This window comes from Adiantum capillus-veneris, chromosome 8 (genome assembly GCF_014529385.1).
Source record: "Adiantum capillus-veneris isolate H3 chromosome 8, ASM1452938v2, whole genome shotgun sequence".
In the NCBI taxonomy this organism is placed as follows: Eukaryota; Viridiplantae; Streptophyta; class Polypodiopsida; order Polypodiales; family Pteridaceae; genus Adiantum; species Adiantum capillus-veneris.
In genome coordinates, this window is record NC_140938.1 from 107,742,738 (window position 1) to 107,759,840 (window position 17,103).

General features: G+C 42.6%; 1 protein-coding gene across 1 annotated transcript in view; it reads left to right on the plus strand.

The window, feature by feature from the left end:
- Nucleotides 1-4,948: 4,948 nt before the first annotated feature.
- LOC147452729 (Acyl-CoA N-acyltransferases (NAT) superfamily protein) overlaps nucleotides 4,949-17,103 on the plus strand; it is a 32,657-nt gene continuing 20,502 nt past the window's right edge. The window contains exons 1-2 of the mRNA XM_086518329.1: nucleotides 4,949-5,320; nucleotides 5,430-5,520. Coding sequence (XP_086374455.1) covers nucleotides 5,243-5,320; nucleotides 5,430-5,520 — 169 coding nt within the window. The 5' untranslated portion in view covers nucleotides 4,949-5,242. The remainder of the gene's footprint in view (nucleotides 5,321-5,429; nucleotides 5,521-17,103) is intronic.

Genomic DNA, 17,103 nt, shown 5'->3' on the forward strand with positions numbered 1-17,103 from the left:
CATCAATCATAATCAATTTATTGTGCTACCATAGGCCAACATCATTGTTATGGGAATTCTCATAGCTCTTGCACTCATGTGTATGTTGATAGTGTGGGATATCATGTAGAGGGTTAAGAAGGGACAACTAGATATGGATGATGTGCTAAGAAATGTTCATGTTGAGGGCTAAGAAGGGACAGCTAGACGTTGATGTGTGCTTCATCTGTCATCATGCCTTGGAAATAAAAATTGGGACATAGGAGGGGAGAGGGAGCCCCTCAGCATCAGTGTGGCAACCTGTGAAAAACGTTGATCAGGGGCATTTGGAAATCTAGCTAACAGAGCGTCCTCAATGTAGCGTGCGTAGGGAGCTTTGGAAAGGTGTAAAAATCTGAGTTAAAAGAGGGGTCTACAGTTTCCATCAAGAAGCTACTGCAATTAAGCTATCAAGGAGACAAAGAGTTCACAACACAATTGGAAACTCTAGGAAATATTTAGCATAGAAACTTGGTTCCCTTGTTAGGCTATTGCAAGTGAGAGAAGAGAAGTTGCTAGTGTATGAGTACATGGAAGGTGGAAGCTTACATGATAATATGCATGGAAATGAGGGGATAAAACAAATGTTGACATGGCAACACAAGAAGAAAATTGTGTGTGAGGCAACTCGAGGGTTGTTCTTGGGATGTGCACCTTGTAGACATGTAGGTGTATCATGTGCACTCAACAACAGGGTATGGGATATTCGTATCAGTTATTACAAATTTACACTTACAGGAGGGGCATTTAATTTCAACTTTCAAAAAAATTTATAGAATTTTGAATAAAGATGGGTAGTTTTATTCCAATCCACAAAATGTACAAAGGGTTTTTTTCATTAGGCTCTGATTGCACATGATATAGAGGATTTTGAAAGGTGCACCCTTCAATGGGCTATGCTTTGTACATCAAGAGTGGCTACCCCATATAATCCACAGGGACATAAAGAACATCAATGTGTTCCTTAAATATTGAGGCTAGAGTATCTCTTTGGCATGGCAAGGCTAATAAGTGCACTGGGCACTCACTCACGTGCGTACATTGGTAGGGCACTTGGCTATGTGCCCACTGGACACTCACTTGAATGCGAGCAGATTAGCAAGGGCACTTGGCTATGTGCCTCCAGATTACTATCAAAGATTTAGGTGCACTTTCAAACGGGACATCTACTCATTTTTGGTGACCTTGCTAGAGCTCTTCACTAGGAAGTGACCTGCAGACAAGTGACACAGATTTGGTAGGATGTGTAAGGTAGCTTGTGAATGAGAGGCATATGTGGCTTGTGCAAGCAGATTGTGGGGGCAATCAATCTGAATTCATGCAATATTTGTAGATTACATGCTTCCAAGTGACCCACAATGTGATTGGTAGTCTTTATGCTCAAGGGAGTTATTGTTACAATGTGATGATCATGAAGGAGGTAACCCTAGAGGAATTTAAATATACATCTAGCTTGTTGGTGCTTAATTTTCAAAATAAGGGCATGGTGATGAGCACTCCTGCTACTAAAACATTTGGTAGTTGTAAAAATTGAAGCATTAATATTTGGTTCAACGAGCTATCATATACGTTTATACGATGCATGATTTGTTATTTGGTTTTCAAGCCATAAGTTGGTTAATATGGTATACCCATGTAGGCACTTGCAAAATAGAGATCAGAACTCATCACCATTCTTTTGCCGAGGACTTTGCTTTCTTTTGCCAAAAACTCATCACCATATTAACCAACCATAAGCCCATTAATATGGTCTACCCATGTAGGCACTTGCAAAATAGAGATAAAAAAACTCAACACCATTGTTTTGCCAAAGACTTTGCTTTCTAAAGGAATCCTACCAACCTATTCAATTGTACATGCTCGCGACATGATACTTGATCTAGAACTCCATAAACTCCAATAGAGAACATCAAATATATATTATTTTCTCATTTACCTTGAATCAACCAAACATCAACCGATGTGTTGCTTTATCATCTCATCGATCCTTGTTTTCCTTGTACAAAATAGTTTTGCGAGAAAAAGAAACTCTAATCTCAGTGTAAATCTTTTTGGTAAATCTAGCTTACATTAGTGTGTTTTTTTCATTGGCAAGCCTCATGATTTTATCACTTGTCTTTTTGCCCTACCCCAAAGGGGTGAGGCTTTAGTGATGCCTCCCCTTTTTCCTAATGAAAAAGAAGTTACTTTTTAAAAATGCTCAATTTTTCATTGATTGGAAGAGATAGAGAATATTCATTACAAAGAAGAGCAAATATATATTCACATTTGTACTCAATTATGGAATAGATATAGTCGTGGCTTGAATTTGTGAGAAGCCAAATAAAAGGTACATCTAACGCTTCATTTTCTTTAAATTCCCTCTCCTAATGCCCTTTCACTACCTACATGACTCTATCGTGCAACACGACTGCACCACCAGTTCTTGGAGCTCCCTCTATTGCAACCCAATCCCCACTTCATCAATAGCCATCAATACATTTGCTGAGAGCTGCTTACGCACCATTGGGTAAAATGTCCATGGCGATGATGAACTAGCTTCTAGCCTAGCAAGCCCAACATCACAATTTGTGTGCTCAAAGAAACTTTCATTTTTATCATCTTTAGATACGAATCATTAAGTACAGAGGGTTCGACACCTTGTGTGTGTGTGTGTGTGTGTGTGTGTGAGAGAGAGAGAGAGAGAGAGAGAGAGAGAGAGAGAGAGAGAGAGAGAGAGAGAGAGAATGGGCTTTGTGAGGTTAATCATAGAAGTAGAGTTTTGAGAGCCCATTATCCGCCCCTAAAAAAAAGGAAATTTGCACACTTGGGCATAATTACCATGATACATGTATGAAGAATTGTATGTGCATCATCAGAGATGGGCCGCCATACCCATTGCCTACATCAAGAGCCTCAGTAGGGCAACATGAAGAGGAAGGAGAGAGAAAACTGAGAGAGAGAGTATGCTATTAAAAGAATGTCAACCACTCATTTTATAGCTTATTACAGAATATCATGAGTGCCAACAAAAAGTAACACTTAAATATCTAATATCTATGAGTGACGCTCCCTCCATCTCCAATGAAGTGGTTGTCTGCGACGACAAAAAGACTATCAAAGAAAGTCCACACCTCACCACAAAAAGACTATCAAAGAAAGTCCAGACCTCACAAACACACACAAACTACTACAAAATAAAAGAATGGATAAAAAGTAAACATGTCTCTTATCTAGTGGATTAGTAGATTAAAGTTTTCCTCACCATCCACATGTACAATTGCATTCATCTTTCTAACCATATCTTAGCAAAAAACTATCTCTTGATAGCACGTTTTGTAGTCCTATATATCTTCTTTGTGAGTGACAATTTGGACTCTAGCTCAAACTATCTCATGCAACCATCATGTTGTGGGTATAAAGCAGTTACATTTCCACTAGCAACCAAAAATGCTACATTACATAAATTGGCCACATGCCCCAACCTTATTGCAAAGCATTGTTTTCATTGAAGTAGAGGCTAGGGATAGTTTAAAAGAAAAAGTTTGTTATAAATTTTAAAATCAAGCCTTAGCCAAAACTCACATAGTTTTCCTCAACATATGAGTAAACACAATGGCAGAGTCGTAGAGTCTCGAGATGATGTGGAGATCGCAGTCAGACATGATCGCCACGATGATGGAGATTGCGGTATACATGATCATCACAAGAGAGGGCATGAAGGATGAAAAGACATGACATAAAGGAAGAATACATGAAGGATAATAGCCTCAGGGATGGTGATCACAAGCCTACTCATAGAAAGTATAATGATCGCAATAGAGACAATGGATGAATGCAGAGGCCAAAGCAAGAGGGATTGAGATGATAGAAATTGTAGCCCTTCAAAAGGGGATCAACCACAAGAACTTGAGTTGTTTAGATAAGGAATGTAGAAGTGAAGGGAGGGAGGCACCGAGGTTGAGGGAGTTCGCCCACATTTCAAGGTGAGCTGCTTCATGCTAGAGGTAGAGCCGAGGAGTCTTGAGGAATCGAGAAGTCCGCCTGCAGCTCTCGAGTGCATTGTCGAGTGCCCCCCCCCCCCCCCTTCTCTCTCTCTCTCTCTCTCTCTGTGTGTGTGGTGCTGCCAACTGGACAACTGTCATGGACTGTTGTCAATACCTACCACCTTAGAGAAGCTTGCTTGGAGAGGCTAGCTCTTGTGATTGCATACATATGGAGCCACGTGGAGGAAACACAAGCCTTTTTAATATATAGTATAGATATAGATGCTTAGTTTTAAACCTTCTTATAAATAATGAATAAAAGAGCTCCCTTTAGTCTTGAGGGTGCATATTTCGTGGAAAAAGGGACTCATGAGTCATTTATTCTAGTTGGCCATTTATAGGCAAGCTTCATGATTTCATCACTTGTTTAAGCCACTAAAAATAGAACTCTAAATTGTTAAAAGTAATTTTCATTAGAAAAAAAGTAAGTGCTCTAGAAGCTAAGTCGGTGGGATCAATGGCGAAGAAGTCCGAACACAAAACCAAAGGCGCACACAAACGTCGGATGCGAAAAAGTAAACAAGGACAGAAAAGATAAACAAGTGCATGAGGGGGGGATAAACAACAACCAACTTTATAAGAATGTGAGTTCGCATGGGTGTCATTGGTCAACAAGCCACATGCGCCTGCGTGGTTAGTTCACCAAGCTTCCATCCCTTAGGCTGGGTTCAGACTGAACCGACTGAAGAAAGCCGCCTTCCAAAATCTTCCGTCGCCTAGTGTGAACAATGTGGAGGAGGAAAAGTGAAAAAGTGAAAGGCACTGAGAGAGGCCATGAACTCTTCCGAGGGGGGGGGGGGTCGGAAGAAAAATGGAGGGCCCGACGGAAGAGTGCCTCAAACTCCAACCACTTAAATTTCGCCATGGAGGAACGACGCCCCTTTCCATTTTTCTTCCGCCGCCTAGTCTGAACCCACCCTTAGGTGGTGGGTGCAAATCTTCGACCGACACTCGCAGTTTACTGTTTCCTGTGCCGTTCCCCCGCCTCAAGATCTCTGCGCTTCAACTCCGACCGCGATCCCGCCGCCTTGTCATTAAGACCCCGTGTTTAAGGAGGGCCCAAATCATCTAACGGCACACGCTTCTCGCGTTTATCTTTTCGGCTTCATTTAAGTGTTTAGTCGCAAGGGTGGGTTATTCTCTGAAATCGCCGAGCCATCTTCACTGCGCCCATCCCTGCACAAACGTGAGACGACAGGATGACGACCATTCGGCGGTTCTGTTGCGAGGATCTTCTCCGTTTCAACGCTCTCAATCTCGATCACCTCACAGAGACTGTAAGCTCAGTTGAGAGAGAGAGAGAGAGAGAGAGAGAGAGAGAGAGAGAGAGAATCCATAACCAATTTGAAGTATAATGAACTCGTGGTGTTGTGTTTATTTCTGCAGTTCAACATGACATTCTATCTCACATACTTGGCGAGGTGGCCAGATTTCTTCCATGTGGCAGAAGGGCCAGGCAATCGCATTATGGGTTATAGTAAGTTTCTTTTTCAATGGAACGATCAGCAAATGTCCGTGGGTCTATCTTTTAGAGCATATAGACTAAAATGACAAAAGGGCTAGAATTTTTTGGTGTTATAGTTTTCAGTATGAATTATTCGATGCAAAGCATAACAGAAGGCATCAATACCTTATGTATTCAAAAAAATCTGGTCTTTTTGCAGTTCTGCGGATTTCCTTGCCATGGCAGTATTTGAAGTTTGCCTTGAAGAAAATTGGCAAATCTCTATGCATGTTAACTGGCAAATACTTAAAAAAAAAAAAGCAAATGTTTAAACTTCCATTCGCGGATACCGCTAAATCCCCTCGCTTCCTGATGCTACATCAATGTCCATAGCCAATCGTGTGTCTATTAGTGTCAAAAAGCGGAAGAAATTATGTGCGGAAAATTTTGGGAGCTTCTTCATAGGATGTGCATGCCCAGACAAGTCCAATAGATTAGGTTTCTCCATTTTGGAACCCTCGCAGAGAAATGGTTTGTACGTGTGTTTGATGGGTATTATTATATTTCGGCGGGCATCTGACAACACCAGCATGTAGCCTACGATAAGATTAACATGTCAGCACCCGTCTTTCACTCATTTCACAAGTTACATAGCTCCAAAAGCTAGGAGCCTTCTCGCTTTATTTCCAAGAGGTAGGACAAGTATAACGTGCAGATCATTCATACCATACGGAATGTATGGTACATTGTCACAAACTGATGACGTGGCAGACTGTACGAGCTGATGACGTGGCAGAATTGTATGGCAAGCCTGCATTTTACGCTGACAATGTTGTTGTGGCAGTAGTGTGGACTTTCACGATTTGCGTTGTGCCACGTGGCAGACTGTACGGGTTTCTGTGTATCATGTTGCTTGCTTTTGGGCCAGTAGCTTTTGAGTTAGAAGCTTTTCATGTAAAATTGCTTTTGAGTTTGATGGCCAAGTGCCTCTTTCACTCATTGTGCTGACAAGCAACTGAGCAGAGAGGGCACGCGGAAGTTGTAACTTGTTCAAGTATTAATATAAAAATAAATACCGAAAGGGGCATCAGATTTTGGGGCCAATACCTTTTGGGCACGGAACTATGCCGGGCGTCTCAACTCTACTTTACAAAGTTTGATAAAGTTGTGAATCATTTTAAGCGATTCTCTCCTGTGTCGTGCCCGATTTCCGACCTGAGGTGTCCAATTTTGTAACAGCGGTATTAGAGCTTCAAGTGTGTGCTTTTCTCAAAGCATACCGGTCCTCCAAAGTTTACTGAAAATTCTATTAAAGAATCTTTGTGTCCCGACCCCGGAATTAGCCACCCCCACCCTTACTTCATCGCGCATCGGGCGCGCTCCCGTCTACATCGCTTTGTCTTATAGGGCATACGCCATAAAGAAACCCAGATTACACATGGATTCAAACGACGAATCTTGCAAGAATCAGACGAATCCACCCGATAATTTCGGATTGGGTGAAAGTATGGGAAATTCAAATGGGCACTTGGAACAAGACTACAAGCCTCCACGGCCTACGTAGTATGAACGAATGGAGATGCAACATCAACAACAAGTTGATGCTTGTGCTAAGCAGATGCTACAGCATTTGAAGGACTTTTAGTAGGCAAAATTTTTGACCCGGCACCTGATTGATGGGATGCATTCCTGATGGCGTGTGGCGTACGGCCATTGATTCACCATTAAAGTCCGCATTGAAGAAACCATCTGCCGCGCGGATGTACACTGAAGACCGTGCATGCCCAGTCACTTAGCATAGATGCATATCCTCCGGTTGCACACAGCATGATCATCGGAATTCCCATCAGAATCCATTAGCATTAGTTAGGGGATTTTTCCAGTGCATTTAGTCTATTTTCCTATTTATTGGGATTTTCACTTATTATTTTTAAGTGACTTTCCAACAAAAGTAGGTAGGGCAATTTTGCTAAGTTAATATATAAGCAAACCAAAGTTCACACTTTCTGGCAGAAGAGGCAGCAGGAGCTTCCCGCTCAACAGGCAACTTCTCAGCAGTACCCTCCCCTATGACCCCCTAGCGCCATACCTCTCCCATCCCTTGGCGTTTTCCCACTTCCCAGCAGATCTCCATCGCCATGAAGCTTCCCTTCCTTGGCGTTTTTCCCCCACAGTAAAGCATCGCCATCCAGTTACCCTGCCTGGCGTTTTTCAACTGCCAACACCAGCGTTTTTTCAGCAGTTAACTAATGCTAGACAGCCAGCATGATTCAGCGTTTTTTGTAGCATGATACCTCAGTCAACTTCAGCCAATTTCAGCATCGAATAGACCTGCAATGAGCAGCGTTTTTCAGCCTTCATCATCAGCGGCAAACACAGCCTAAACAGGTACAGCAACCAGCGTTTTCAGCACACAGTGGTGGCCTTAAAAACGTAGTCAAAGGCCTGGTTTTTGCCAACGTTTTTATTCAGCCCTAAGCCCCGACAAGGACAGCCATTTTCAGCCATAAGCACAGTACGAAAACAGTCATTTTCAGCCCTAAAACAGTCCAAGAATTTCAGCCTAAAGAAGATCACAGATTCAGCCATCGAGTCGTCGTCATCATCACCGTCGTCGTCATTGGCATAGTCCCATTGCATACGCATTGTACACCTTTGTGCAATCAAAGAATAGACCACTCTCGCCGACGAGAGTGAGGCCTTCAGAGGAGGGTTTTACAACCTCTCGGTGTCGTATCTCTTCTCTTTCCTTCTCTCAGTCTCATTCACTTGCTCGCACAATATCCACTCACTTTGTTCGTGACCACAGCACTCTACAAGACGGAAAGCTCTCTCTTTCCCTAAGAACTAAAAGGAACCTTGAGCAATAAAGATCACTAACCTTGAGAAAATACAACATTCATTCCGCTGCACCTAAGACCTAGTTATTTGGGTCGACAGTCTTCGTTTGCAAATGTACGAAAAGCTAAGAAGCGTGTACGCTTCGAGGGTGTGTCAATTCGTCCTCATCCTCTTCTGACAGATCCGATAACTATTTTTCTGATTCTAGTGATGAGGATAGAGAGGGCAAGAAACAACAAAAGAACCGAAGGCATTGAAAGATCAAGAAGAAGGCCAAGAAAAGCAGATCCAACCGCAGATATCAAAATTATTTTGATAGTTCCCGGGACGATTCTTCTTCTTCTGAGAATTCAGACTCTGATGACCATATGTTTTATTCAAAGAGGAAGCACTTTTATAGAGCCAATCAATACGTCTTTCTCGAAGATAAGAGCAAGAAGACCAAGGAACTCAAGGAGGGTAGACAACAATAAAATTTGATACCGTTTGAGGATTTTGAGATGCGTACAAGGCCCTCTCTTTTATTCAATAGTTTGACATAGCTCTTTCTGGAGTGCGCTATTCAGAGCACTTCAAGAATAGAAGGGCATCATCCTATTTGAAGGAAATGCATGGACATAGTGGTCCACTCTTCTGTTACGAAAAGAAGCACCGACAAAGTGCCTAAAATTCAAGACTCTTTATTTTCTTGTGGCTTACTAAAGAGTACAAAAGTGGCGTAATTACTACTTGAAATCACCAACAAGAGTACGAAAAGAAGCACCAACAAAGTGGCTAAAATTCAAGAGATTGTTTATTTCCTCGTGGCTTACTCAAGAGTACGAACGTGACGTAATTACTACTTGAAAATTTGAAATCATCTTAGGATGGTGAAGGCAGATCCTCTGGATACTTATTGCGAGAGATTTTGGGATGTTTTGCTACTTGCATCATCCTTTAAAAAGATCAGTTTTAAGCAGCAAATCGAGTGATTTTGTTGTGGACTGCCCAAAGAGATACGAGATTACTGCTTGTTACAGAAATCGGAGTCCATATAGCAGTTGATGGGACATGCTAAGCAAGGGTTTGCTATGCATTCAGGTAACTTGACTTATCCAACAAATCAACCTTCGACAAGTGATGACAGAAGAAGAGGAAACAAAGACACATGCCCCCGATTGACAAAGGAACAGAAAGACGAATACCTCAAAACAGAGAAGTGTTTCATCTGTGGGGAACAAGGACATATATCTGCGCGGTCTTTTTGGATGACCAAAGGACATACTTTGGATCTTTATTGTGAGAGATTTTGGGATGTTTTTCTCCCTCTCTTCTTTTAAAAAGATCAGTTTTAAGCAGCAAATTGAGCGATTTTGTTGTGGACTTCCCAAAGAGATATGAGATATTGCCTATTACAAAATTTTGAGTCCATATAGCAACTGATGGGGCATGCTAAGCAAGGGTTTGCTATGCATTTAGGTAACTTGACGTATCCAACAAATCAACCTTCGACAAATGATGATAGAAGCAGAAGAAACAAAGATGCACGTCCTCGATTGACAAAGGAACAGAAAGACGAATACCTCAAAAGAGGGAAGTGTTTTGACTATGGGGAACAAGGACATATATCTGCGCGGTGCCCAAAAAGGCACAAGAATGAGAACGACTGACAGAATAAAATAGAAATGGGCGAGGAGATACTCTCTCCTGAACAAATACTAGATAGAAAAGTGACAAAGATATTGATGTGATGACAATATTTTGCTTTATGACTTTATGAATGAATAGTTTTTAATAGGAATTTTCGAAGATGACTCTTAAGTTTTTCTGAAATTAATGTGTTTTGGAAGATCCTGCTATACAGGTGAAATCGAGAATGAGATCATGACGAATTTGGATATGAATGCAATTAGGAGAAATGAGTCGTGACAGCTCAGAATGAACGTGATCACGATTCAAGATAAGAATCATGAATTCTGAATGATGATGGTGACTGATGATGAATGATATGATCGGATACTGTTGTGAGCGCATCAAGAGTTTCCAAGGGATGAGATGGCTACACAGCGATAAGATGACTAGACTAAACGATTGAAATACTTTGTTCAGTATGAACTCATTGTGTGATTGATGAATTGGAATTCCCGGAGATGAATTTGATTTTTTAATACTCACTCACGTGATTGTGTTTGAGTGTAGGATCGAAAGATGGAATCATTGACGAATGACTGCAGCATTTCGGTCTTGAGAAATCTATGAACATGATCGCAATAAGAATTAGTTAATCCGACATCAGTGAGGTCCGATGTGGATCTAGATGCGATTTGCTAAATACGTTGCCAGGAATCATGGTCCTAGATTTGGAATGGATTTTATGTGATGATTTGAATGTGATGTGAATGTGAAGTGAATGTCGTCTTTGTGCAAGTGCTAGATTTGTATTGTCTAGTGCGTCAGTACTTAGAGTCGGTGTTTACTGAACTGGTTTTTGTCTTAGTGTCTGTTTTGCAGGCGTAATCGAGGGTGATTACAATTCTTTCAAGAGGGGGGTATGTCACAAAGTGATGACGTGGCATGACCACTTGGGATAGAAGGGGTTGACGTGGACAGTAGTTGGATTTCCGCAGATTGCGTTGGTATGCTGACGTGGTAGCAGTACGGATCCTCGAGTTTTGCGCTGGCTGTGTGTCACAAAGTGATGACGTGGCGGACAGCAAAAACCCTAATTTTTGCTAGAAACCCTAAAATTCCTACAAACCCTAATTTTTGCCAAAAACCCTAATTTTTGAAAATCTTGCAGGCTAAAATAAATAAATAAATAAATAAATAAATAAATAAATAAATAAATAAATAAATATATTTTTTTGAAAATGATGAGCGACGCAAATTTCGCTTTTTCTCTACTTAATGAGAAAGAGAGAGAAAATGCTTTTGCTTTCAAGTTTTGACTCTTTGTGAGAGAGAGCAATTGCTTTTGATTTGAAGCTTTTGGGGCTCTGCTTTTGGGCATCCTTTGTAACCTTTAAATTAGTGGTGAGGGCCTCACTTCTCAGGGCATCTGGACGCAGAGTCTGAGAGTGAAACCCTAACCGCTCTCTTGTACTTTGATGATTGATTAATACAAAAAGAAATACCGAAAGGGGCGCCAGTCTTTGGAGCCAATATCTCTAGGCACGGAACTCCGCCGGGCCAGTGCAAATCTATTGTGATTTGTGAATTGTTTTGAAGTGGTTATTTGGTGCTGTCGCAGTTGATTCTTGACTTGGAGTGTCCAAGTCTGTTACAGTGGTATCAGAGCACGACCGATTTCTCTTCTACGGGAAATCCGATCTCCGATTTTTTTTTTCCGCGGCACCTATGGCTTCACGCAAGGATCAGTCGACTCCCTCTGCATCTGGAGATGCGGGCAGGGATCACAACGAAGATTCCGACAGAGAGTATGGCCCGCCTTGGCCTACTCAGGCGGAGCGGCGAGAGATGGAGCGTCGCCAGTTGATCGGCCATGCAACAAAGATGATGCTCAATTTTGCCAAGGACCCGAAGATGGCAAAATATATGAACCAGACCTCTTTGTAAGAGGTACATATGGAGTGGCAGAGAACCACAACACCACTCCCGAAACCCGCTCTCAAGAAACCTTCTGTCTCCAAGAAATATACGGAGAAGGAAGCGGAGAACGTGGTTGATACACGGATTGCTCAGCTTTTCGACGTGTGAAAGAAAGGCAAAAAGCACGACAAAAAGCAGAAGAAAGGCACTGACTTCCCGAGATATTTGGGTCGTCGGTCGACATTTGACAAGGCAAAGAAACAAAAGAAGCGTGTTCGATTTGAAGGAGTACTCAGTTTTTCTTCTTCTTCTTCTTTTGACAGTTCTTCTAGCTCTTCAGACTCGAGCCAAGAAGACAGAAAAAGCAAAAAGCGAAGCAAGAAACAAAGCTTCGAAAAGGGCAAGAAAAAGGCAAAGAAGGCTACATCTCGCCCAGAGACTGACAGTTCTACTGAGGACTCGTGTATAGACAGCTTAGATTCCGATGATGGAAACTTTTATGCGAACAAGAAGAAGTTTTTTTTACAAAGCTAACCAGTATGACTTTCTCGAAGATGAAAGCAAGAAAGTCCGAGAGTTTAAGGAAGGTGGCCACTCCATCAAGTTTGATACTTTTCAGGATACTCAGATGCTTCGAAGGCTTTGTCTTTTATACAACAGTTTGACATCGCTTTCGCGGGAGGACGCTATTCAGAGCACTCCAAAGTTCGGAGAGCTTCCTCTTACTTTAAGGGGAATGCTCGTACTTGGTGGTCCACGCTTCTTTTAAACAAGACTGCGCCAGTTAAATGAGCTGAAATTTAAGAAGCTTTTTATTTCTTCTTGGTTGACGCAAGAATATGAACGAGATATACGAGCTGCTTGGAACCATCTTCGGATGATCAATAAAGATACAATAAATGCTTATTGTGAAAGATTCTGGAGCTCTTTTCTACCCGCCTCTTCATTCAAGAAGATCTCGTTCAGAGAACAGATTGAGCGGTTTACCTTGGGTCGACCTACAGAGATCCGAGATCACTGCTTGGAACAGAAGTCAACTTCTATTCAAGAGTTGAGGAGTCATGCAAAGCGGGGCTTTGCCATTCACTCTGGCAGTCTGACCTACCCCACAGATGAGGGCATGACACAACGAGCCGAACAGACTTCTAGGAATGAAAGTAGGAAGAAAAAAGATCAACCAAGAGAAAAATGATGCACGACCTAAGCTTACTCCTGAGGAGAGAGCTCACTTCATCAGAGAGGGGAAGTGCTTTGGATGCGGGGAACAGGGACATATCTCCGTGAAGTGCCCTAATAGGGCACAGAAAGAACAGAATGATAAAGACGACGACAGGCTTGAGGGTTCAAGAGCAGCTGAGGAACGTGGCAGAAAAGGCAGATAGAAAAACAGAACTCGTATCACATGGCGTGGAACCTGCACCGAATCTAATGAATGAAAGTACAAACTTTGCCACTTTTGGGGCAAAGTGAAGGATCAGGAAGCTCTTTTGAAGGAGCCAAGGCCAACTTCTTTTCACTTGGAATTGGCGGCTCGATTTGGAAATTACGTCCGACAGACTGACACCACAGGCAGAGGTAGTTCGACTGGCACCCGGATGGGATGTTGCCATTACACCGAGCATTGGCAAACTTCGTTTGCAATGACAGGGGTGTTCAGGGCATGCGAGTGACGTTCTACTCAGGATCCCTTGGTACCACAAGAACTACGCCGTGGTTGACTACCGGGCCGAGAAAGCGACTTTGATAAATGAAGGGCTTAGAGATTGTACTTGATGAACTTCAGTTTCTTACTCGTTCTTTTGGGAGAGAACTGAACGCTGGATAGAGGTTGAATATGTTTGGACCTGATAAAAAGAACGCCAAGATTTTTCTCCACACTCATGCCGATTGCTTTTCAGAGGGCGTGAAGATCAAACCATTGATCTGATACCTGGAAGCACGTCACCGAATCGGCCACCTTACCGTGTGAGCCTAGTACAGAATGAAAAGATTATGAACCCAGTGAAAGACCTCTTGGAAAAGGGTCTTGTCCAGCCTAGTACTTCACCGTATTGCTCTCCAGTGTTGTTGGTTTTGAAGAAAGACGGATCTTGGAGAATGTGCATCGATTATAGCGCTCTCAACAAAATCACCATCAAGAACAGATTTTCGATTCCCAGGATCGATGATATACTTGACAGATTACAGGGATCCTCGTGCTTTAGCAGGATTGACTTGAAGAGTGGATATCATCAGATCAGGATAGCGCCAGGAGATGTCTAGAAGATAGCTTTTCGGACGGCTTTTGGGTTATTTGAGCTTTTGGTGATGCCTTTTGGCTTAACCAATGCTCTTGCGACATTTAACCGGATGATGGACATGATTTTTCGAGAGTACAGGCTATTTGTTGGCACTTTCTTTGACGACATCATTGTTTTCTCCAAGAATGAGGTAGTACACAGAGATCATCTGCTTCAAGTCTTTCAAGCATTATGAGATTACACGTTAGTGATTAATGCAAAGAAAAGTGAATTTTTCCTACCAGAGATACACTTTTTGGGACACATTGTGTCAGCAGAGCAGGAGTGCAAATGGACCCGGCCAAGATAGAGACTATCCGTGATTGGACTGATTTGAGGAATGTCCATGAAGTTAGAAGTTTCTTGGGATTGTGTTCGTACTACAGGCGGTTCATACGAAAGTTTGCAGAGGTTGCTTCCCCTTTGTATATCTTGACACAGAAAGGAGTACCTTTCTCGTGGGGACCCACAGAGGTGACTGCCTTTCAGACATTGAAAGAGAAATTGACTACGGGACCTATTTTGACTTTGCCGGACTTTCAGAAGTCATTTGAAGTATATTGTGATGCTTGTGGTCGTAGTCTGGGTGCGGTCTTGATGCAAGAAGGCCATGTCATAGCTTACGAGAGCCGTTTGTTCTCTAGGCCGGAGATGACAGCACAGATCTATGAGAAAGAGCTTTTGGCGGTTATCCAAGCTCTTACTCAGTGGCGGCATTACCTACTCGGAGCGGATTTCACTGTCTTTACAGACCATCAGAGTTTGCGCTACTTCTTGTCACAGAAGCAGCTTTCGGAAAAGCAGATGTGGTAGGCGAATATCTTGTCACAGTTCCACTTCCAGATTGTCCATGTGCAGGGACAGAAGAATGTGGTGGCAGATGCTTTGTCTCGGAAACCGTTGGTTCTGGCTGTTTCTGCGATACATCATAGGAGCTTCGAGGATATGGTCGATCAGTATGCCACAGATACAGATTTTACAGATATTCTCACACGGATACGGGATGGGGAGACAGTAGCTGGATACTCCCTTCGGGGAGGCTACTTGATGAAAAAGACTATGTTGTGCGTTACACAGCCGTTGAGGGAAAAGGTTATGATTGAATGCCACTGTCCACCTTTTACGGGTCACCGCGGCATTGCTACCACCATGAAAGGGGTAGAGAGATATTTCTTTTGGCCGAGACTCAAGATAGATGTGGAAGAGTTTGTGCGCAGTTGATTGGTATGCCAGAAGGTCAAGTTTGACAGGCATAAGGCATAGGGATTGTTACAGTCTTTACCCATACCCACCCGCCCTTGGGAAAGTTTAGCGATGGATTTCATTTTTGATCTCCCGAGAACACAGAATGATCACGATGATTTTCCGATTACATGGCACGTCTAAGACGATTGTCTCCGACAGAGACCCCAGATTTATGAGTTTGTTTTGGAAGGCAATTTGGGAGAACATTGGCACGCAATTGCAGTTCTCGTCATCGTTCCACTTGCAGACTGACGGGCAATTTGAGATTGCCAATTCAGTGATTTTAGATTTATTGAAGTCTTGTATCTCGGATCAGAAGACTCAATGGGAAAAGAACTTACCTTTGGTGGAATTTGCCTACATTAACACGATACACTCTTCGACGGGGAAGACGCCATGTGAGATTGTTGAAAGTGCTTCGAAGGTTCCATCCTCCTGAGCACGAAAGATTAGATATTTGAAGCGGATGAATATTTGTGAGATTTGGATACGGCTTTCGCCAAGGTTCGCGAGACTTTGCAGGAGTCTCAAGAACGACAGAAAAAGGCAGCGGATTGCCATCGTCGCGACTTGAAATGAAGGAGGATGATTGGGTGCTCTTACGTTTTGAGAAGGCTTAGTATGCGATACTACGGACCTTTCCATATCACTGACAAGATAAATGATGTCTCCTTCCGATTGAAACTTCCAGATACTTGGAGGATTCACAATGCATTGCATGTGAGTCTCTTGAAACCTGTTAAGGGTGATGTGCTTGATGATGGGGAGCCTGATGAGCAACCTGAAGTGGAAGAAAACGAGGAGATCCTTGTTCCTGAACAGATTTTGGCACATAATGATACGAAGAAAGGTAAAGTCCGAAGGCGGTTCTTGGTTTAGTTCAAGAACTTTCTTGCATTTGATGCGAAGTGGATGGAGGAGGAGGACCTAGCAGATACTCCTCGGATTGTGAAACTTTACCTCGATGTTTTGGTTTAGCATAGTCTACTCCAAACGGAACCCAGAAATTCAGCTTAGCCGAAGATCTGGTGCGATGGGATGCACAAGAGGGGAGTTACTCCGCTCCTTTGTCAACAGATGCCTTGATTTTGATACTAAAGTCACTGATGTCTCTTTGAGCTTCAGGGATACTGAGAGTTGACAGTATTCTGCTGGATGACTTTATGAAATGGAATTCCTGATAATGATACTGATTTGTTCTTGACTTCTTGTGAGCGCAGGAACTGATAGACGAAATGACTGCAGCATTTTGGTCTGATTGATCTCGAATAGACATGGTTGCAATAGGGGTTAGTCAATCGGACATCGATGAGGTCCCGATTGGACCTAGATGTGATTGCTAGCTACATTGCCGATAAATCATGGTCTAAGATCCGAATGAATGTTGAATGTCATGTGATGTCTTGTGATGTGACTGTCGATTTTGTACATGTGCTAGATGTGTGTTCCTAGTATGTAGGTACTAACAGTCAGTGTCTGCTAAGACGGTTTATGGCTTTTGTCGGTTTTGCAGGCGTAATCGCGGTCGATTACAATGCTTTCAAGAGGGGGTAATGTCACAAAGTGATGACGTGGCGGACAACAAAAACCCTAATTTTTGCTAGAAACCCTAAAATTCCTGCAAACCCTAATTTTTGCCAAAAACCCTAATTTTCGGAAATCGCGGAGGCTAAAATAAAAAATAAAAAATGATGAGCGACGCAAATGATGAAATTGATGAGCG